Source organism: Lipotes vexillifer, unplaced genomic scaffold (assembly GCF_000442215.2).
Source record: "Lipotes vexillifer unplaced genomic scaffold, Lipotes_vexillifer_v1.1 scaffold1219, whole genome shotgun sequence".
NCBI classification, from domain to species: domain Eukaryota; kingdom Metazoa; phylum Chordata; class Mammalia; order Artiodactyla; family Lipotidae; genus Lipotes; species Lipotes vexillifer.
In genome coordinates, this window is record NW_006781590.1 from 872,529 (window position 1) to 896,184 (window position 23,656).

The following is a 23,656-nucleotide window of genomic DNA, read 5'->3' on the forward strand; positions in this document are numbered from 1 at the left end:
CCCTGAATCGGCAGGCGGACTCCCAACCACTGCGCCACCAGGGAAGCCCTCCCCTATGTTTTTAAGAGAAGAGAGATTGTAAGAACAAAAAAGTAGCTAAAGAACCTAGAAAGTTTTATAGTTTTAGATAAATGCTCTGATGGAATATGTATTTCTGTATTCTTTAGGTTCCATAACAAATGATTATTTTATTTAATATTCTATACTTATTTAGCTTTTCATTTAATTTGGAGGAGAGGACTTTTTATGGGTACATTTTACCAAGTTTTTACAGGGGAAATAAGATTTACTATGATCATTTCTATAGGTGTAATCAACATTTAAATAGCAGGTGTGGTGATTAATTAAAAACAGCTGAGAGAGGTTTCATCCACCTTGGAAGCAGTCCAGGTTTAAATCCCACTCAGGAAAATATGTCAGTACGAGCTTGTAAAAGTCTGCATGCTGCTTTGAAAACAGAGGAACACATGTTGTCTTTGAAGCCTATCGTGCTGTGGAGATTGATATTTTTTTTCTGTGCATGGTAGTAATAATAATGGTGATGGAGACATTGCTCTAGATTCACTTGTCGAGTATAATATGCAATAATATTTTGAAGTAATGTAACTGAGTTCCTTAAAGTCACAACTCTTGGGTTAGCAACATTAAAGAAGAGAAATCTTGGTAGTCCAGAGGTGTCAGTGGCAGATGTTCAAACTTAAGGCCATACCCCTAGCACAGGAAAGGGAATTGGGCATCAAGGGCAATCATAACAGGATCACTGAGGCCAGGAATGTGATTGCAGTAGTTTTTCCCTAGAACAGGAAGCAGCAGACACTTTTTTACAAATTATTCAACAGTGGAAAGGTATTTGGCATCTTTGGGTGGAGCTAGGGAAGTGGTACCACACGGTGGTATGATCATGGCCTCTGTAGTAAGACTGACTGGGTACCAGTTGCAGCTCTGGCATTTATTACCAAATATCTGTGGACAAGTGCTTTAATCTCACTAAGCCTCAGTTTCTTCAATTGGGTGCTTTATGAGGATTAAATGAGACTATAAATGTTTTGACATACTACATTAATATTGTCGTAGTACATACAGTAGTACAAACTTTTTGACAAAAAGTGCAAACTATTATTCATTCCTTCAAGAAGTTGAGCAGCCAGAGCACACAAAGCAAGCTGCATGTCATGGAGCCTCATGAGTAGATGAATGACTTAAAAGAAAAAGGAAGTCTAGGTGGCATGTAAAATTCTAATACGGTATATGTCAGTTCATATTCTGTAAGAAAATAATCTTTAAATTTAAGTAAAAAAATCACTAAAACTACATAAATATAAACAAATCATGTAAAACTGATGAAAAATTGGCTTGCTCAATGTGACTTTGACAATTATCTTCAAGCGAAATCTAGTGAACAAAAGTGTAGTCACCCCAATCAAAACACATGTAATTAATTCTCTTACTTGAAATCATAACCAGAAGAGAAAGGCTTTAGGTCAGGCTAAATGTTTGTAATGATTACTTTACATAATTCGTGCTAAATTAATAGTTACATCTATGAAAATATATTATTAGTAGAGGGAACTCAATTGCTGAAATATGCCACAATTCTTATATGTGGGAAAAAGAAACCAAATAGAAGTGGAGCTTCTCCAACTATAAAGGACTGTATCTTGTAGGGATGCTACAGGATTTTAATATATACCCAAGTTCTCTTCAAGCTTCACATTATGTGCTGGGTTCTCATGTTAAACATTGTTAATCAGAAATGGCACAATCCAAACATCTTTTGGGTTTTTCTTAATTTTTATTTTTATAGAAGTATAGTTGATGTACAACATTATATAAATTACAGGTGTACAATACCATATAGTGATTCACAATTTTTAAAGGTTACACTCCATTTACAAATAAATTTATATAATGTTGGCTATATTCCCTGTGCTGTACATTATATCCTTTTAGCTTATTTTACACATAATAGTTTCTCTTTATCCTCTACCCCTAATTATCCCTCCTTCTTCCCTCTCCCCATTGGTAACCACTAGTTTGTTCTCTATATCTGTGAGTCTCCTTTTTTGTTATATTCACTAGTTTGTTGTATTTTTTAGATTCCACATATAAGTGATATCATACAGTATTTGTCTTTCTATGTGTGACTTATTTCTCTGAGCATAATACCCTCCAAGTCTATCCATGTTGCTGAAAATGGCAAAATTTCATTCCTTGTTTATGGCTGAGTAGTATTCCATTGTATGTATATACCATGGCTTCTTTATCTATTCATCTGTTGATGTATACTTAGGTTGCTTCTATATCTTGGCAATTGTAAATAATGTTGCTGTGAACATTGGGGTGCATGTATCTTTTCAAATTCATGTTTTTGGATTTTTTTTCAGATATATGCCCAGGAGTAGAATTGCTGGGTCATAATGGTAGTTCCATTTGTAGCTTTTTGAGAAACCTCTCTACAGTTTTCCACCGTGGCTGCACCAATTTATATTCCCATCAACAGTATACAAGGGTTCTCTTTTCTCCACATTTTTGCCGTTTGTTATTTGTGGTTTTTTTGTTTTTGTTTTTTAATTTTATTTGTGTTCTTTTTGACGAGATCCATTCTGACAGGTGTGAGATAATATCTCACTGTGATTTTTTTTTTTTTTTTTTGCGGTACGCAGGCCTCTCACTGCTGTGGCCTCTCCCGTTGCGGAGCACAGGCTCCGGACACGCAGGCCCAGTGGCCATGGCTCACGGGCCCAGCCACTCGGCGGCATGTGGGATCTTCCCTGACCGGGACATGAACCCGTGTCCCCTGCATTGGCAGGCGGACTCTCAACCACTGCGCCACCAGGGAAGCCCATCTCACTGTGATTTTGATTTGCATTTCCCTGATGATTAGTGATGTGTCGAGCATCATGTAAATGTGCCTGTTGGTCATCTGCATTTCCTTTTTGCAAAAAAATGTGTATTCAATTCTTTTACCCATTTTTTAATTGGATTGTCTGTTTTTTTGATGTTGAGTTGTATGAGCTCTTTATATATTTTGGATACTAACCCCTTATCAGTAATATCATTTGTAAATACTTTCTCCTATTCAGTAGGTTGTCTTTTCATTTTGTTGATGGTTTCCTTTATTGTGCAAAAGCTTTTAAGTTTAATTAAGTCTCATTTGCTTATTTTTGCTTTTATTTCCTTTACTTTAGGAGACAGATCCAAAAAGATATTGTTACAATTTATGTCAAAGAGTGTTCTGCCTGTTTTCCTCTAGGAATTTCATGGTTTCCAATCTTACATTTAGGATTTAGTGCCTTTTGAGTTTATTTTTATATATGGTGTTAGAGAATGTTCTAATTTCTTTTCCATGTGCTGTCCAGTTTTCCCAGCACCACTTATGGAAGAGTCTTTTCTCCATTGTATATTCTTGCCTCCTTTGTTGTAGATTAACTGACCATAAGTGTGTGGGTTTATTTCTGGGCTCTCTATTCTGTTCCATTGATCTATGTGTCTGTTTCCGTGCCAGTATCAAACTGTTTTCATTACTGTAGCTTTGCAGTATAGTCTGAAGTCAGGGAGTATGATTCCTCCAGCTCTGTTATTCTTTCTCAAGATTGTTTGGCTATTTGAGATCTCTTGTGTTTCCATACAAATTTTAAAATTATTTGTTCTTATTCTGTGAGAAATGCCATTGGTATTTTGATAGGAATGGCATTGAATCTGTAGACTGCCTTGGGCAGTATGGTTATTTTAGCAATATTAATTCTTCCAATCCAAGAACATGGTATATCTTTCCATCTGTTTGTATCATCTTCAATTTCTTTCATTAGTGTCTTAGAGTTTTCTGAGTATAGGTCCTTTACCTCCTTAGGTAGGTTTATTCCTAGGTATTTTATTCTTTTTGATGTGATGGTAAATGGAATTGTTTCCTTAATTTCTCTTTCTGATATTTCGTTGTTAATGTATCAAAATGCAACAATTTATGTATATTAATTTTGTACCTTGCAACTTTACCAAATTCATTGATGAACTCTAATAGTTTTCTGGTGGCATCTTTAGGATTTTCTATATGTATGGTATCATGTCATCTGCAGACAGTGACAGTTTTACTTCTCCCTTTCCAATTTGGATTCATTTTAGTTTTTTATTTTCTGATTGCTCTGCCTAGGACATCCAATACTATATTGAATAAAAGTGGTGAGAGTGGGTATCCTTGTCTTGTTGCTGATCTTAGAGGAAATGCTTTGAGCTTTTCACAATTGACTATGATGTTAGCTATGAGTTTTTCATATATGGCTAAACATCTTTTGAATGAAAATCTTAGTATCTTTTAGTTTCACAAGTTTTGGCCTTTAATTACTAAGACAAATGTAGCCTGCCACCTGCTTCTTATTCAAAGACCAAAAATAAGGTTCTATGGTGTTAATATTTAAGAAAAAATGTTGGTATATCAACTAAGTTAATTTTGGTGGACGAATGAGGTCTTTGTGGCTACAGTTTACTGCTTTGCAAAAAAAGTTCTAATGCTATATTTTTATATGTACAAAAGTAATCTAACTTTTCTTTAATTTCTAAGTTTAAGTTTGGAGCAATTAAAACTAGAATATCTTGCATCTATGTTACCTGGTCTCAGCTTTACATAAGACTAAAAAATATGATAATGTTCTTCCCAAGGTTCTGTTGTCATCATAATCATCTTTATTGGCTAATATATTTTAGGCACTAAACTATGCTTTGGAAATTCTAGAATTATAAGACATACTTTCTGTCTTCAAGAGAAGTTATAATTTTGTTCTGACTGGTGGGATATATGACTCTCCCACTCTCCACACACATTCTTACACACACATACCACACATACACATATGCACAAATAGGATAGTTTAATTTTACATGTCATATTACAGGTAGATATTTATATGAGAATGTAGAGGTAGAATTAAATATATAGTTTTACCTATGACTGAAGTGAGGTGAATTGTACATGCATAATAATTCTAAAAGAAAACAACCTCTCTCCTCTGTATCTTCATCGAATAATTTAAACATACCAATGATCTCTTTTATTTAGAAGTTAGTCTTACTATAACTTCTGGGGATAGTGCAATTTATTACCGTATGTTGTTATGCATTCAGTAATTCCCCTCTTGTTTGGATAATTTATACAATAGTAAAAGCTTATGTTATTGCTCTATGTAAAGAACAAAATTATAGTTTCTTATTTCTGAGAAACAGGATACTAATGGCTCTGTGTAGTCAGTATCAGTATGATACCATTTCTTTCTATGTTTAATTTCATTACTAATGTCAGAGTTGGCAATTATCTGTTAAACTAATTAAGGTCAGAGAATGTTGACCTCCATAGCCTATCTATAATCAATTCCATTGCTAAGTACAGTCGTTTTCCCATGATTTCAACTGTAAGATAATGTTTATACAGATGGTGGGCATCCTGACCCATTATTCTTTTTTTTTTTTTTTTTTTGCCGTACGCGGGCCTCTCACTGCTGTGGCCTCTCCCGTTGTGGAGCACAGGCTCCGGATGCGCAGGCTCAGCGGCCATGGCTCACGGGCCTAGCAGCTCCGCAGCATGTGGGGTCTTCCCGGACCGGGGCACGAACCCGTGTCCCCTGCATCGGCAGGCGGACTCTCAACCACTGCGCCACCAGGGAAGCCCGACCCATTATTCTTTATTCACTTACCCTTAGGAAGAGTTAGACAGGATTTGGTTTTATTGTGGTTATCTAATAGAATTAACATAACAAGTATAAATTTTGCTAATCAGGATTTTAAATCGAGTTTTAAAATAAGTCTGCAAACATTTACTTGATTCACCAAACTTTTCATTAGTTTAATTCATACAGACCAATGCTACTTTGTGTGCCTATTTGGCCACCTTCACTTTGTTGAATTTCTTCCTTTATTTTGTTTTATTTCCACAAGTATTTATTGATCTACTCTGTGTTGGGCCCTGTGCTGGGCAGTGGAGACACAAAGGTGAGGAAGTCATGGCCTCATCTATCCTGGAGGGCCAGGGTAGCTGGGGAGATACATATGTAAACAGATAATTTGGGGATCCTGCTAGAGCCATTCACAATATCTAGTGTAGTGTTGTGCTTATAGCTAGTAGTCAACAAACATTTATGAATGACTGAATTCTCAGCGCGTTATGGGACCCCACAGTAAAGGAACCTGGTCAAACTTGAGGGGAGAAGGGTAGGTTGGAAGGGTGTTGTGAAGGAGTTACCCCAAGCCTCTGGGAAATACACCCATAGGATCCACTTAATACAACTTCTAGTAGAAGTCAAATAATAATAATAAAAAAACAACTAACAGAGAATTCTCCATTTCTCATTAAACCTGGCTGGCTTAAGCCTGAGTTTTTTAAAAAATGCTCCTGGGCATCTGAACCAAAGCTTAGTTTCATGAGATAAATTAACCCTATTTTTGTTTTTAGTTATGTTTAAATTTGAGTTTCCTTACTTTTCAAAATTCTCTTTGGAGTTGATGCCAATGCTCTTACCCCAACAAATCAAGAATTTGTTTTGATAGCTGCCTCAGAAGTTCAGATATTCTCTGAAATGCAGTAATAACCAGAGGGGTTTTTATTGACTGATTTCCAACTGAGGGATTTTTTAGTATAAGCTAAAATGTTAAAAAAAAAAAAGGAAAAAGGCAGTGCAAGCTACAAATACTTGATTTGCTCGTCTTTTTCCACTGCCATGTGTCATGTACTGTAATTAATTAAACACATTCCTTTTTAAAGCCAATTTTCCATCCTCTTTTTACATTTCAGTATAAAGTTACGGAAGCTCTTTACCTCGCATAGAGTTAGAATGAATAGCTCAAACTAGTCTAGACAATTGCAGTTCATAGCACAAGGGTAAATTTAGAAAGTTACAGCAGGTCACATCCATTGTGGATAAAGCAATAGCTCCGTTGTACCCTGGTCTTATGGGGAAATGTCAGCTGCATGAAATTAGTATCCTTAGCTCATGCGAAATCTCCTGTACAGAAATCTGTTTTAGTCTCACTGGTGTATATGTATACACATATACTGCGGTATACATAGATCTTGCAATTTTTTATTTTATCAGCACTTCCTGGCATTTCATGCAAGATGTTGATAGGTCAACAGTATTTGCTTCCAGAGGTAATACAAGAAGTGCTTCCCTATTCCTAGGAGTTTTATTGACAGAGAAATGATAAGGAATGAAGCAAAATCCAGTATTGCTGCAAAAAACCCAGACCGTCTCCCAGAGGTTAGGCTGTGGCCTCTGTCTGTAGTCCATATCCTCTCCTGGATTTTTAGTCTTGCTTTCTCAACACACTACCATGCCATAATAGCACATCAAATTTCACCGGACCAAAACCAAACTATTGTGTTCTCTCCAATTTTAGGGTATACTGTTTCCCCAAATTTCTGGTCTTGATTAGTAATGTCGCTCATTACACGCCAAAGCTAGATGTTGCCAAATTTTCCTTAATTTCTTTTCCATAAACCCTTAAATTCAATTTCCCCAAGTTTTATATCTTCTTTTCCCTACGTCTGTGACAAATCGTTACTTTTTCACATTGCTGTCCCTGATGTACTGCTCGCCAGAACTGTTGCAATAGTATCCCTGATTGTCTCACAGACTCCCCTCTAACTCATCTTCCATATGTTATAGGGTGATTATTTTGAAACAGTATTCTGATCTTGGCTTTTCCTGTCCTTTCACTTAGAGGGTAATGCTCAGCCTTCTTATGACGGCATATAAGAACATTCATGGTCTGGGCCCTGCCTTACTTTGAGACTTTTACTTTTCTCATTTCCAACACGATCTTTATAATTCACACACACTGCATTACTTATAATTTTCTTCATACTGTGTTCTTTCCTACCACTATGATGTTGCACTCATTAGTCCCTGTGCCTGCTATGTTTTCCACCTAACTTATCACCAGGAACTTTATAAAAGACTATGTTGCTATTCCTACTCTATATCTAAATGTAAAATATATTTGTAAAACAAAACAAGCATCTATTGCTTTGGACTACTGTCTCTAAATGGATCTCCCTGTATCCACTTTTACCCATTTCTAACTAATTCATGGACTATGTTGCAGCTAAAAAAACTTTTTTAATGCAGATCTTAAAATCTTTTGAGGGGATGGATCATGTTTATTTTTTCTACATTTAATACCTTGCTCACTGCCGGGCATACAATAGGTGCTTCCAAAATATTTGTCTTAGCCTGGTTGTTAAGAGCTGGTTAAATTATTTTAACTAATTTATTTTTAATTTTTTTTATTGAAACATAGTTGATTTACAATGTTGTGTTAGTTTCAGGTGTATAGCAAAGTGACAGTTTCATATATATATATATATATATAAAATATATATATATTCTTTTTCATTATGGTTCATTACAGAATACTGAATATAGTTCCCTATGCTATATAGAGTTGGACCTTGCTGTTTAGCCATTCTATATATAATATTTATTATCAAAATAATCTGTTGTTTGACTAATTTATTTTCACTTTTTTTCCAAACTGAAGCTATGATTTTTAAAAAAATATTTATTTATTTGGCTGTGTCGGGTCTTAGTTGTGGCATGCGGGAGCTTCATTGTGACACCTGAGATCTTTTGGTGTGGCACACGGGCTTATCTCTAGTTGTGGCACACGAGCTCTAGAGTGTGCGGGTTCAGTAGTTGTGGTATGTGGGCTTAGTTGCCCTGTAACGGCATGTGGGATCTTAGTTCCCCGAACAGGGATTGAACCCACGTCCCCTGCGTTGGAAGGCAGATTCTTAACCACTGCACCACCAGGGAAGTCCCCTGAAGCTGTGATTTTTCCAATAGGTACACGTTTAGGTAGGTACAACTATAGATCTTTTCAGAAATTTAATCAAGTTAATAAAGTGAGTCAAACTGGAAGTTATTTACTTCTTATACAGCATACATGTTGCATATTCTTGAGGTTTTTAAAAAATTTAATTTAATTTTTAACAGGTCTGTTAACATTCATCAAGGACCAGCATGGTGAGGGTCAAGAAATGAATGTAAAAATGATTTCCTATATTACATTTAGGATGATGCATATTTTTTGAGAATTGCAATTTTGCTTTCCATGTAGATCATCAGAAATGTGCAAAAGAGTCTGAAAACTGTGCATGCTCCTTTGGGACCCACATACTTAGGAGAATGGGTTGAATAAACAACTTCTCAAAAATTATATGCACATTAGAAAGAAGGGCTTTTGCATTTTACAGATGACAATGAACTTAATAGCAGTTTAACCAAAGGGACTAGAGACACAGATTATTTCTAATAAACAACATGATTATCATGCTGAAATTTCTGACACCCAGTAATTAGAAAGATTTCCAAAAACATAGAAACTCCAAGGGTGGCACAAATAGAGTTCTTGGGTCTATTATTCCTATAAAATTAAAATATTGTCTTGGGACAAAAAGTGATCTTGAATCACTTTTTTTTTAGAAAGTGATGAATTCAAATTCTTATTTATTCTGGAGTAGACATTAATATTGCAGAACTTATGTACTCAAAAAAGTAAAATAAAAAAATTGAGTTAGCAGCTCAGTTTTGATGCATTTTCTCTAAATAAGTCTTTTTTTGAAAACGGTATGAGTTCAGAATCACATTTAAACAAGTAGAGTCAGGTTGTTACTGTGTGTGTTTGCTGAGCTGTAATTAAGTGATACCCCCTAGAAAATCCATCTGACTGACAACTACAGATGTACACTGGACTGTGGTAAACAGAAAGCCCTTCTGTTTCCATGTGCATGTTAACAGGGCTACACTAAAGTCAACAGTGTAAGGATACAAAAATATATGCAAGTTCTTTTAAAATAGTGGTCATGTAATGAGGTAAGCCATTGTGAAGCTTTCATCACAAGAGTATATTTTCTTGTTGTTCCATCTTGAATAATTCGATGCAAGAGAAACAGTCCACTTTTTACTGCGTGTAGTATGTGCGGCTGCAGTCAGCGCCTCATCTGTGCTGTGTCACGAAGCTGCTTCTATTTGAGTGATGTCTGCTTCAGAGCAGATGGTCTGAAGATGAATAATCAGACCAATGGGGATAGAAATTCGGTGCCTACCTCAAGGGGGCAATAGTAAATTAACACTGTCGGATGCCTGGCATAATAAAGAATTGATGAAAGATATTTTCACTTGGTTGGGTTTGTTTTTTTCATATCCTGACAGTTCTAAAGGCCTTCAAAGGAGACTAAAACCTAATTCAGTTCCATTTATCCTGATACTTAAGTATAGTAGTGGGATAAACTCTAATATATCTTTCCCTCCAAATGCCCTGTAATATTTTAACACACTGATTAGTCAGGGAATGAAGAGTTTCCTGTAGAGAAGATTTCTTAAAGAAAGCATTAAATAAACTATTGTTGCCAAATTATATCAAAAGGTCTCTCTATTTTCTCCTGACCCAAGTATTATTATAGTAGGTTATTATTCATTTATAAAACCTACTCTTTTTATGGCCAGCTGTGCGCCAAAGGGAAATTCCTTTGGAGATTTGTGTACACAGCATAAAAGCTTGATAAGCTCTTCCATGTTTTGGACCATGTTCATTTGAGTTTAAGATGCTGGCAGAACATTTTTACGGAGATGTCCAGCTCATTGAAAATTAGGAAAGATATTAGACCTCAGATACAGATTGCTTTAAAAATAATGCTTTATTATTTTTACACACAAAACCAGTTGGAGATCCCAAAGCAATAATAGAGAACCGTTTAGAATTCAATCCTATATAGATGTGGTATGTGTTATTAAATTTCTATTGTGGAGCTCTAGATTTTCATTATTTTTCTTGTTGGCATGTTAAATGCAGATATCCATGTTACTTTAGCTATTGAAAATATTAGGGAATATTATAGAGAAAGTATAAAATTCAGTGTAAGATTTGTAGAACATTTTGCTTGTCTTTGCATTGTCAACATTTTGAACATAAAAAGTAAAGCAGTACTCTGTAATGACCTATATGGGAAAAAAATCTAAAAAAGAGTGGATACATGTATATGTATATGATTCACTTTGCTGTACAGCAGAAAGTAACACAACATTGTAAATCAACTATACCCCAGTAAAAAAATTTTTTAAAAAGTCAAAAAAAAAAAAGGTAAAGCAGAACTTTTCAAATGTATCAGTTCACCCAATAGTGTTAGTGGTTGTATATGGCATTAAACCATGATGTGACAAGATACTCCTACCTCAAGAGGAACCAGTGAGGAAAGCGGGGTGTCATAATCTCCTAATCATATGCCATTTTCTCAAAGCATGATAAGCTCTTTAGGAAGAGATATTAACTCCTGATAAATAGTTTAATAGCTGAAGCAATCATTAAGGTGCTTACCTAACCAAAGCAATAATGTCTTAAATCTGTTCATGTCGTAGAGAATGGACTTGAGGACACGGGAGGGGGAAGGGTAAGCTGAGATAAAGTGATAGAGTGGCATTGACATATATACACTACCAAGCGTAAAATAGATAGCTAGTGGGAAGCAGCCACGTAGCACAGGGACATCAGCTCGGTGCTCTGTGACCACTTAGAGGAGTGGGATAGGGAGGGTGGGAGGGAGACACAAGAGGGAGGGGATATGGGGATATATGTATATGTATAGCTGATTCCCTTTGTTATACAGCAGAAACTAACACACCATTGTAAAGCAATTATACTCCAATAAAGATGTTAAAAAAAAATCTGTTCATGTAACTGAAGCCTCTCAAAGAGTATCTTATCCTTTGAGACGATCTGAAGCATTCAGTTGCAGTGTTCTTCGATTTAAATTTTTAAGATGAACCTCCAATTATTTAATCTCATGTCTGACCTACAGTGACAGCAAAATGTTTCCCTCATTATTCTGATTTTCTTAGATTTGTAAATGTTGTGGAGGAGCCACAAATATTTCCATCTACAAATTTACCATTTTCCCATTTAAATTCAGAAAAAAATTGATGTGTTTTATTTTGTGACAGAACTTCTGAGTTCTGTAGGTGTTTTGGAGTCATAGGCAGAGCATATGTCTAGAATACAAGTAATCAAAACTTGTTGATTTCCCTGCCTTAGGAGAAGTTGCTTAAATTTTCAACTTATGATAATGTTCAATAGGAAACTGAGACATAAGCAAGTTAACTTAAGAAACTTAAAGTTTCTACCTATCTCTGTAAAAGTTCTCATTTTAGTGAAAGTTTTAGTGTCTCATTGTATTGATATCTTTGAACTGAGCCTAGTTGTAGAAACATCGTATGGAACCAAACTCATGTCAGCAGAACAGTTACTTTGCAAGTTAGACTTTTACTGTCTCATAATATACTAACTCAGGAATTCCTATTTCTTCTGTTCAATAATTATTTTAAAATGAATATCTATAAAAATATATAAGCATTTTAAAATTTCAAAATCACAGGGAATCTGAAGTATAAAATAGTTATCAAATGTATATCACAACTTTTTTTTTCTGATTTAGGGTTTTTGTTCCTACTAGTTGTGTTCTTGCAGTATTTCTAATTTATTGAGAAAGATATCGTCACATTATTATTATTTTGATTCAGTTTTCAGAAAAGTGAGCGACACAGAAAGTGAGTGTACAGAAATTTTTTTAAGGTATAAAATTGTCTCTTAGAACTTACTTATATTTATCCCGGAAGACGTAACAACCGAGATCTCTGAACCAGACCTGGTCTTCTTGGATTTGTAGTAAATATTTTTGAAGACCAGAGGAGTACTATTTGTACAGTATAATAAAAAGATGCTGTAGAATTTGAGTTAGCAACAGCCTTCTTCTGAGCTCAAGCACAAAGCCGTGGGCATTTAGTAGTCTGCATTTTCTGTTAGACTGTGTAGCACCTTAAATATATGCGAATAAAATTTTCATTAAAAGCTTTGCATAATATGAATAGTCTGCATTAGAAAAATTGCCTCCATAGTAAGAAAAAGATGCTGCTTTTGAATACTAATTTTTTCATCTATGTACTCTTCAGTGATTTTGTCACTATTGTGTAAGGAACAACTTATTTTTCAGTGTCACCATCTTTTAAAAGTAAATGTTTCATTTAGTTATAACATACATACAGAAAAATGCATAAATTATATTGTTTATCTTGATATTTCTCGCAAAGTTTACATACCCATTTAACAACACCCAGAATGAGCAGGTAGAACTATGATATTACCAGCAACCAAAAGGCCCTTTCTGCCTCCTTCCAGAAACTACTATTCTGACTTCTAACAGTATAGATGAGTTTTGTCAGTTTTTGAACTTTAATAAATGGAATCATAAAGATGTCCTTTTTGGGTCTGACTTATTTTGCTTAGCCTTTTTTTGTGTGTGAGATCTGTCGATATTCCATGTGGATATGGTTCATTCACTTCTGTTCCTACTGCTATGTAATATTCTAGATTGACTCTTTTTTGAAGTGTAAGAATTGTACAAGGGATTCATGAATCTCTACATAGTATTGCAAAATATTCTTAATGCTTTGAAAGGGATGGAATTGGTATGCTATAGGCAGTTTTTCTTTTCATGGATGATAATTTCAGGGAAGACACTGATTGTCGGAGTCCAGCTCCAACGAGTCCAGGGAAACCTGAGGGATGGACGGCGTCGGCGAAGGAAATAAGACCTGACACTCTTTGTAGATGTCAGCACATCAAGCTCAAATTTATTTTTCAGAGCAGGTATTTATATGTAGGCAGGTTTCATCATCATGTACAAAATCAAAAAAATCTCAACATGTTCTAGCCTCAAAATATTTTTATCTTTTTTTCTGAAAGTGTCCCCAGTTTCTAGATGTACTAACAAGATAATTCCCCAAGTTCTCATTAGTTGCAGGTCATTTTCTAGTAGGCAGGTTTCAATCATGTACAAAATCAAAAAAATCTCAACATGTTCTAGCCTCAAAATATTTTTATCTTTTTTTCTGAAAGTGTCCCCAGTTTCTAGATGTACTAACAAGATAATTCCCCAAGTTCTCATTAGTTGCAGGTCATTTTCTAGTAGTTAAGACAAGCTATTATGTAAGTCTTTATTACAGAAGTGCAATCTTCGTGTTCTTTCTGCATGGGCAAGTTTTTTGAATAGTGCCTTGAAAATATTTACAATATATCCTACAGTTCCTGTGTACCTGACTCCACTAGTAGCACTTACAATACCTCCTACGCTCCTGTTTATCATCCGGCAATTGTTGCCAGAGTATTAACCTTTCTTTATAGTGGACCCATATGAAACCAAAATCATCAACAACCCCTTTATAGGGCCACAATTGTTCAGTTGGGGGTGTTTTCCATAGGAACATCCCTATATTTCCAGATTGTGTATTGCGTTCCCAGTTTCCTGGGGCCGAAATAGGTACTTTCCATTTTGTAATAATAATAGTAGCGGGGGTAGTAGTTTTTCTCATTTTCCTAACCCTGGGCACAAATCCCCCTTGTGCTGTTTCCATATATAAGCTTAACACAGCCAAACAAATCAATAGAGATGTAGTCCACAGTCCTGGCACAGTGCTGCTTTGCAGTCCTGCCTTTGATTGCATCATGACTTTGTCACAGCGCAGGGACTCCAGGATGGCTTCCAACAACTGATAATGAAATAATTTTAGCATGCTAGTGAATAATCAGTGTCAAAGTGTAATACTAAGTTAAGGGAAAACAAACTTTGTCTTTATATAAAAGTGTAATTTCAAATGATCTCACATATCAAAAAGATATTTGCTTAAAATATGCAGGCAGAATTTATTGTTTTGATATTTTATGTGTTAATCATTAATTATCTTAAGTAACATTTTATTTTATTTATTTTTAAAAACACATTTATTTCCTTTTTTTTTTTTTTTTTTTTAATCTCACCATGCAGCATGTGGGATCTTAGTTCCCTGACCAGGGATCGAACCCTTACCCCCTGCATTGGAAGGACAGAGTCTTAAACACTGGACCACCAGGGAAGTCTGTTAAGTAACATCTTAAAAGTAAAATAGAAACACCTATGCCTGAACCAATTTTCTTAAAACATAGGTCACTGAAGTAGGAACAATCTTTAGAGAAATTGCATTATTTCTTTCTGAAGATCATAGCTCCTTCTGCATTTCCCATTTAATAGCAGTGTAAAGACCTATTGAAATGATGCTAAAAATGGAGCTTAATCAGCATGGTTGAGCTACAGCGTACAAACATATGGTTTATAGCAATTTTTGTTATTAGTGTCTAGCTGAATTGAAATTAAGTAGGATTTCGTGGTATAAAGTGTTTTACTGGTCATTTATATGTTCTAACTGCAGGAAGGCAACTTGTGGACTTCTTTCTGAAATATTTCAGTACATCTAGTGTGCGGTTCTCAGTTGCCCCCCAATTTTTGGTTTATGACAAGATAGTGATAACAATTTGAGCTACTAAAAGAGCTAAAACATTTAAACAATCCAGCAGTCCCTATACAAAAGTATGATTATTTAAGTGAAAGCATTCATATATCACAAAGAGGGTGTTTTGTAAAATCTTCATCTTTGGAGACAGACCACACCCAGTTCTGCCTTCTTTTTTGTCCTTTAGTACCTGCACACAGCAAAATATCTTCAGCACTCTGGTCTTCTGGCAACAACCTTTTTATTTAAAGAAGATAATGTGTATGCATCTGTCCTTTGATTTTTCATTGTTGTTTTGCCTTTATCATTTACAAGAAAAACTACAATTATTAAAAATCTCGGTCAGTGTCCTCTGTGCCTGTCATTGAGCTAAGCATCTTCAAATCTTATTTCATTCTCCCAGCAACTCTATAAAATACATTTATTTTTTGATAAGGAAATTAAGACCCACAAAGGCTCAAGGTCATACAACTCATGATTTGCTGGGCATGGTTTTAACTTATCCAACATTCCTAGGAAAAGACCTAAGGAATTGTAGAAATGTCCCTTATTTCATTATGTATATATTAAAGGTTTTTCCAAGTGATTTTAATATATTTTATTTATTTTGTATTACTATAAAAATGTGGATCTTGGAGTAGGCAGGTAAATGACCCTGTTTTTACAAAGGAATAACTGCATCCTAAGAAAATAAGCAAATTCCCTGAATTCCACAAGGAGCATGTGCTTTCCTATGGTTAATCAGTCAGCAAATATTTGTGGAGGGTACAGGATAAGCCAGAGGCTGTGAGGCGAGGTGCCCCATGTCACTCCCTAGGCTAGTTGAGGCTGGTGGCTGACTCACACTAGAGGATGCCTGCTTCTCAAACTTGAATAATGTGTTCCTCTCTTTTGAAGTATAAAAATAGTTTGTGACTTCCAGTGCTGTTATTTTTATTGTAGTGTTAATTTATTTTTCTTTTAATTAAAAAAGACTTTTTTTTTGGCCGTGCTGTGAGGCTTGTGGGCTTTTAATTTCCCCCGAGCAGGGATTGAACCTGGGCCCTTGGCAGTGAGATCATGGAGTCCTAACCACTGCACCTCCAGGGAATGCCCTATAGTGTTAATTTAAGTGCAAAAATAAAACTACATAAAATTCCTTAAACTCTTAGACCATTACTAACAAGAAAGTTGTACAAATTAAGCATGAACAGAACTACAAAACTAGTATTATTCAAATAAATAACACCAATGTAATAGAATGCATAGGATTGTCTAAAACTAAATCACAGATGTTGGATTTAACAGTAAAAAGATTTAACCTCAGATTTCTATAATACATTTCTGAATTTGACTTCAATGAAAATAATATAGAGTGTACATTTTCATAAGCATGTTGTACAACCATTATTAATACATTTAAGGTTTTCTTTCCTACTTCAGAATAAAGTGATTAGAGAACTTTGCCAATGCCAATTTTAATGGCATGACATTTGATAATCATTTAAAGCTCTCTTCATTTACTTGGAGATGAAATTAGTATTGTGGTAAAGATGTGTACCTAATCCAGTAAAAGCTGCAGTTGGGAACTGAAAAACATTTTACTCTGGATTTTCTGTTACAGTCACTGGTAATAGTCCAGGTAAGTTGGACCAAACAAAGATAGCATCTGAGCCTGTTGTTATTTGCAGCTTTAATGTGCTACTGAGTGCTGTGCTCAGGTTCTTTTGGTACATCCTACCTTGTATGATGGCCAGATTCTATGATTAGTCTCTGTCCCATGGCAAAATATTTTGCATCCCATGCATCTGTCTATATTCCATCCCTATTTCAACTGTTATGCACTGAATTATAAACACAAAGACATGTATCAAAATTATATGGTTGTACTCAGTTAAAGGGTAGCCATCTAGATGACCTGGAAATGCTTATATTTTCCTTATTAGGTTGTTATTGAACTGTAAGCATAGAAGTTTTACAAAATCTTGGAGCAAACTTATGAATCTCTGTGAGTGTGGCCCTGGATCCTTCGGGGAAACACTCATTTAGGACATAATGTAGGCTCTGTGAATGCACATTCCTCCTTGCCTTTCATGTCCACCCTGCTGGATGCTGAGAAAGTATTGTTTTTCTAACATTCTGATCAAAACTGTACAGAACTGTGTCAAGAAGAACTGAAGAGGAAATTTTTCTTTCTTGGCTTGAGATGCCACACTCAGGTTGAAAAGGGGACAAGTTTTAATGACATCCATCTGTTGCAGATTAAAATAAGTGGAGCTCAGCATTTGAATGCCTCGTCCAGAGTCACACTTTATAGGCATAAGTACAATTGGTTTTAGGATTGAGAGTTCTAGGGACCTAAAGCAGCAAAGCAGAAAGAGGTTAGTCTATTTGTCTGAGACTTTTCCCCCAAAGGAATTGCTATTGCCTCATTTTCTCTTTCTTGTACTTTTTATGTGTGAAATCTCCTTGTTGAGGCAAGAGACATTCTGAAAGCATGCTTCTCCCCTACTAATACCTAGTTTTAATTTTAAAATTCTTACTTTTGTCAGACTCAGAGGGAAACATAACATGGTAAAAATTGCTGTATCTCTCACCATGAGTCCCTGAATCCTCTTTTATCTCTGTGTTGATTGAAGGTAACCAGACTGACTGCTGTTTATCCTAAGCTCTTGTGTCAAGAGCTTTAATCACAGATTGACCTCTTTGTAGCATAGGGCTTGCATGTGTTTATGTGGAAGTAGGAGAAAAATATATACTTCCATGCTGGTCTATACTTTAAACCTTCAAAGATGTCAATATCTACACATAAATGTTGAAGTCTCATTTGAACTTTGTTCTTGAAACTCATGCTCTGGAACCATTTTATAATAACACACTTATTTGCATTTACAAAATGCATTTCTAATACATTTTCTCACTTTGGGAAAACTCAATCCCTTAATGGGGTTCTAGAAGAATCCAACTTATAGCAAAATCTACTGTGACTCAACTGTTGAAGAGGTTCCTGGCAGGATGGCTCAGATGTTACATTTCCACTGTCTCTAGCCCCTCCAAAGCACTGGGAGCATTTTTTGCTAAAATCCCAGGGACTGGCTGTAAGTCTTTGACTTGCCTCTACTTTTTAGGAGTTTGATTCAGAAAAGAGAAAAATAGTTATTACAACTTGTTTTTATGTAACAGCAAAAGCAGTCCTCAATGTCATGCCCAGTCCCTAGAGAAGGTTCTAAGAGGGTCTAATAGATTCCCCTCCGTGATGCCAGAAGCCCCCTTCAGACCAACAATTGCCTCTGTAAGCTTCCACAGGGTGTCTCCAGGTGTTTCTTCATCCCTAAAGGGTCAGATGTTCCCTTCTGGCTCTACTTGTTCATGGCATTCTTTTTTTTTTTTTTTTTCACAAGAATGATAGAGCACCCTGATCTTAGTTCATGAGTTTAGTCATGTTAGACATGTAGAGAGAGACAGTCAACTGGCTTTTAAATGCAGTGTGTACTTTACCATCTCTTTCTTTATTCCCAAGTGAGTATGTTTCTAATTAGTTTGTCTCAAGCCAGCTCTTCATTTTTCTAGGTGCATAGATGGCTGATAAATTTGAGGCTAGGGCTGTCTGCCAAGAATTCCCTCTCCAGCTAAGACACTCTGTTTAGCAAGTGCCATGATTTACAGAGCAAATATGTAGACCAAGGGCATACTGAGGTTATCACAAATGAAACAAACTTATAGCTCATAGGTTAGGTATTTGTACTAACATCTGCTTTGATACTTTGCAGGGATGAGGTAGAATAGCAGATAAGATTAGCTTTGAGGCTGATAAACATGAGTTAAATCTTGAATCTTCACTGAAAAATTATGTGACCTTGGAAACTTTCCAAGCCTCTTTCCTCACCTATTAAATGAGCGTAATAATAGTTCCTTTCTCCTAGTATTATTGTAATAATGATAAAATGCATGTGACTTCTTAGCTCTGTGCCTAACCCACAGTAAACACTCATAAATGTTACCTATAATTATGAAGCCTCATGTATAAGATGGAAGTATTTTCTAGGCATCCTCTTTATAGTATACAGCATGTGGATTTATTTTAAAAATCTATGGGAAATAACCTTGTCATACTATCTGTGACCTAATATTACTTAATTTTTGTTGTTTTTTAGTAAATGATGTTTCTTGTGGGATATTGACAGAACGTGATGCAGAGTATAATGTTTCGCTTTTAAGTACTGCGGCAAGAAACCTGAAGGTGGAAAATCTTCCTGGAATTTAGAATTTGCTGCAAGCCGCAAAATACATTCATAGAATAGGCATTTAAAAATGAGTCATAATTCAGTCCCTGCAGCATTGCAGATATACTTGGGGCACCCTGCCATGGGCACAGCTTTCAGGAAGGATGGAGCGTGAAGGCATCGTAGCAGGGCAGGCGGGAGGAGAAACAGTGCGATGTTAGTCATACCAGGGTACGTTTGTAAAGACTCCGAGCGTGAATTCCAGATGTGTAGATTTCAGTCATACCTCTCAAATCCTCATAAATTACCTATATTATTTGTAAATTTATACGCCATTGTGGTTTTTGGTTAAATATGAGGTAATTTCGTCCTAGGGTTTTCAGCCTTCCCCTGTGTAAATCATTTTAATGGTATGCAAATAATTCTGTATTTGAGACTCCCAGAGAAAACGCTTCCATTTCTATCTCCGTACGTCATCACCAGTCACAATAAATAGGCCTGACAGAGTGTGCCAAGGGCCCTGGCCAAGTCCATTCTTCGAGAGAGGGCAGGGCAGCCTACTGAGGAGAATGATGGATTAAGAGCTGCCCCACCTGAATCTTAATTCCTAGTAGGTCCCTTTCCGTGTTACCATTTTCTCTGTAGTCGGATGTTGTACCACCCAAAGAATTATAAAATGATGCCAGTGTCTTGGAACCTAACGCAAGTTTATCATCATCCTTGTGTTAAGGTTTGAAAATCAGACTTTGTCAGCAAGTCAGGGAGGCAGGGTGATTGTGGCTACATCTCTTGAGAAGCCTCCCCGAGACTTTTTGTGGGGGAAATTCAGCCGTTCTCCCAGAATCAGATTTTGAGAGGAATGGGCGCAAGATGAGGACTTAAAAAGCAATTTCTACCCAGGGTGATCATCTTTACCAAGAGATTTGAGCCTGGTATTATGTCAGCTGGTGTAAATTTAATCTTGTTTTTCCAAAATCACTGGGATCACAAAATTTGCATCAGCCCAGTCCACACTTGCCAACTAGCGCTATCTGCTTTCCTCGAAGCATCCTTGGAGCTTTCTGTTATTCCCTTATAATGAGGACAGACTGTCAGGTGACCCATACTCAGTGCTCTCCCTCAGATGCATCTGAAAACCAAACAGTAAAGGAAGAGAAAGAAGAAACCCAGTACCTTATTTCATTTGTTTTTTAGCTCGACGTTAGGCTCAGTGTAAAGTCACTAGCTTCCTGAAGCTAAAATGCATGGATAACAGTGGATTTGGGGGTAGTGTAAATTCATCTTCAAATGTGGCTGAAGATTTGGAGTAAAGCGGTAATAATTATTTTTATTGTTCTTTTATACTCTTTAATATAGCAGAGTGTATTTCCTATTGACTTTAATGTCCTTAAACAACTCTCTAGAAATACTGTGAAGTTGCTGACTTGTACTGTGAATTATTATTCAGTGTTTTAAACTCAGGATTGAAATATTTTGCAACTGAAGCTTTTTTTTTTTTAACATCTTTAATGGAGTATAATTTCTTTACAATGGTGTGTTAGTTTCTGCCTTATAACAAAGTGAATCAGCTATACATATACATATATCCCAATATCCCCTCCCTCTTGCGTCTCCCTCCCACCTTCCCTATCCCACCCCTCTAGGTGTTCACAAAGCACCGAGCTGATCTCCCTGTGCTATGCGGCTGCTTCCCACTAGCTATTTTATATTTGGTAGTGTATATATGTCCATGCCACTCTCTCACTTCATGCCAGCTTCCCCTTCCCCCTCCCCGTGTCCTCAAGTCCATTCTCGCCAGCTTCCCCTTCCCCCTCCCCATGTCCTCAAGTCCATTCTCTACATCTGTGTCTTTATTCCTGTCCTGCCCCTAGGTTCATCAGAACCTTTTTTAATTTTTTTAGATTCCATATATATGTGTTAGCATATGGTATTTGTTTTTCTCTTTCTGACTTACTTTAGTCTGTATGACAGACTCTAGGTCCATCCACCTCACTACAAATAACTCAATTTCATTCCTTTTTATGTCTGAGTAATATTCCATTGTATATATGTGCCACATCTTCTTTATCCTTTCATCTGTCAATGGGCACAGTGCAACTGAAGCTTTTCTGATGCATGGTGCAAACATTCTTGTGTTTCTGTCTTTGATATGTTTTCATTTTATCAATACTTCACTAAAGGTCTTTTCTTTTTCTCACAGTCTGACAGCAATGCAAGCTTCCTCCGTGCTGCCAGAGCAGGCAACTTAGACAAAGTAGTGGAATATCTCAAGGGGGGCATAGACATCAATACCTGCAACCAGGTAAGAGCACGGCCACTGGCTCTGTATTATACATTGAAAACACTCTTATTACCTGCAGATACATTCCAAGAGCCCAGCTTTTTTCGTGTGCTTGTTGAATTTACTCAAATAGCAGCAATCCAGAATTATGAAAGTCCATTTTTCTTCCTTACCAACTTTTGAAGCCTCATATGGTTGTATGTAGAGCTAATAAGGCTGGCAAATTAGATAGATCAAAAATAATTGAACCTCAGTTTTGCCTATGAAATGATCTGGGCTGCCCTGAGCTGGAACGTTGATCGAGAACGATGTTTTACTTCTCATTTATCATCAACTAGTTATCCAGACTCTGGCTTCTTTTCTTGTTTGCTGTATGCCTTTTACTTAGGGGTAACTGATTGTTACAATTTGGGATAGAGAAATAAGAGGATAAAATCAAAATTATCCCTCCCTTTCCCCCTAATTAGTTTTTTATTTTTTTCAACTTTATGCCTTTATTTATTTTTTATGCTCTATTACACTGACTAGGACCACCAAAACAATCCCCCCAATTAGTTTTAAAATATAAATTTGAATGAGAAGAGGTTGCAACTGTTGGCTTAGATGAGATATTTAGATTATTTATTTATCACATCCATTCGCTAAGGACTTTAGACAGTATTATACATTTGGATATTATTTGGTCCCAGTGATGTTGAGATTTTTGTGCTATTTTTAACTGAGATTTTAATGCCATGAATTAAAGTGTCTAGTGGACTCCAATATTCAATATAGTGTGCTAAATGTTGCGCATCGGTGTGTGTGTGGTGTGTGTGTGTGTGTGTGTGTGTGTGTGTGTGTGTGTGTGTGTGTGTGAGACAGAGCTGACTGGGAAGTGAATAATCCTGACTAATTTTAAGTTAATAGGAGATGAATTTTACTGGCAGATTCTAAATCATCTATAGAATGCCTGTGATATATATTGATATATATTCTGATATATATTGAGCCCAGTTACGTTCCATCTCTAGTCGCCTGAAATTAGTATATCTTTCAAGTACAGCTTTTCAAAAACAACCTGATATCTTTTCATTCTCAAACTTATTCTCCTTTCAAATTCCTGCCTGCTGGTTTCCTCACCAATATGTTAGTTCCAACAGCTGTCCACCCTTTTCTTCTCCCGCACGCCAGTCTAGCACTCCTTTTTCAGTTCATCTTGTACATCCACAAATTTGCACTAACTCACAACTGGTCACTTACCATGGTTGCCGTAACAGCCTCCTGTCTTCATCTTGTCCACTCTGGTCAATCTCCATACTATGTCTTGAGTCATCTTTCTAAAATAAAAATATGATTATGGCACTCCTTTCACTACCAAATTTTCTATGGCTTCCAATGCTTGGGTCAGTAAGATAGTTGTATAAAAATTACCTGAAGCCTTTTGCAAAGGGTGCAGGATTTTCCTTGCTCCTCTTGAGAGTAACCGGCTTAAGAAGCACTGTCATCAATGGCAGTATTTCTTATCCTCTAGAGGAGTAACTCCTGTGGCATCAAAAATATTGAGTGCTGGGCTTCCCTGGTGGCGCAGTGGTTGAGAATCTGCCTGCTAATGCAGGGGACACGGGTTCGAGCCCTGGTATGGGAAGATCCCACATGCCGCGGAGCAACTAGGCCCGTGAGCCACAACTACTGAGCCTGGGCGTCTGGAGCCTGTGCTCCTCAACAAGAGAGGCCACGACAGTGAGAGGCCCGCGCACCGCGATGAAGAGTGGCCCCCGCTTGGCACAACTAGAGAAAGCCCTCGCACAGAAACGAAGACCCAACACAGCCAAAAA

At 36.5% G+C, this 23,656-nt stretch overlaps 1 protein-coding gene across 1 annotated transcript in view; it reads left to right on the top strand.

The window, feature by feature from the left end:
* ANK2 (ankyrin 2) overlaps positions 1–23,656 on the top strand; it is a 245,969-nt gene that overhangs the window by 13,612 nt on the left and 208,701 nt on the right. The window contains exon 2 of the mRNA XM_007454800.1: positions 21,762–21,863. Within this exon, the coding sequence (XP_007454862.1) occupies positions 21,762–21,863 (102 nt within the window). The remainder of the gene's footprint in view (positions 1–21,761; positions 21,864–23,656) is intronic.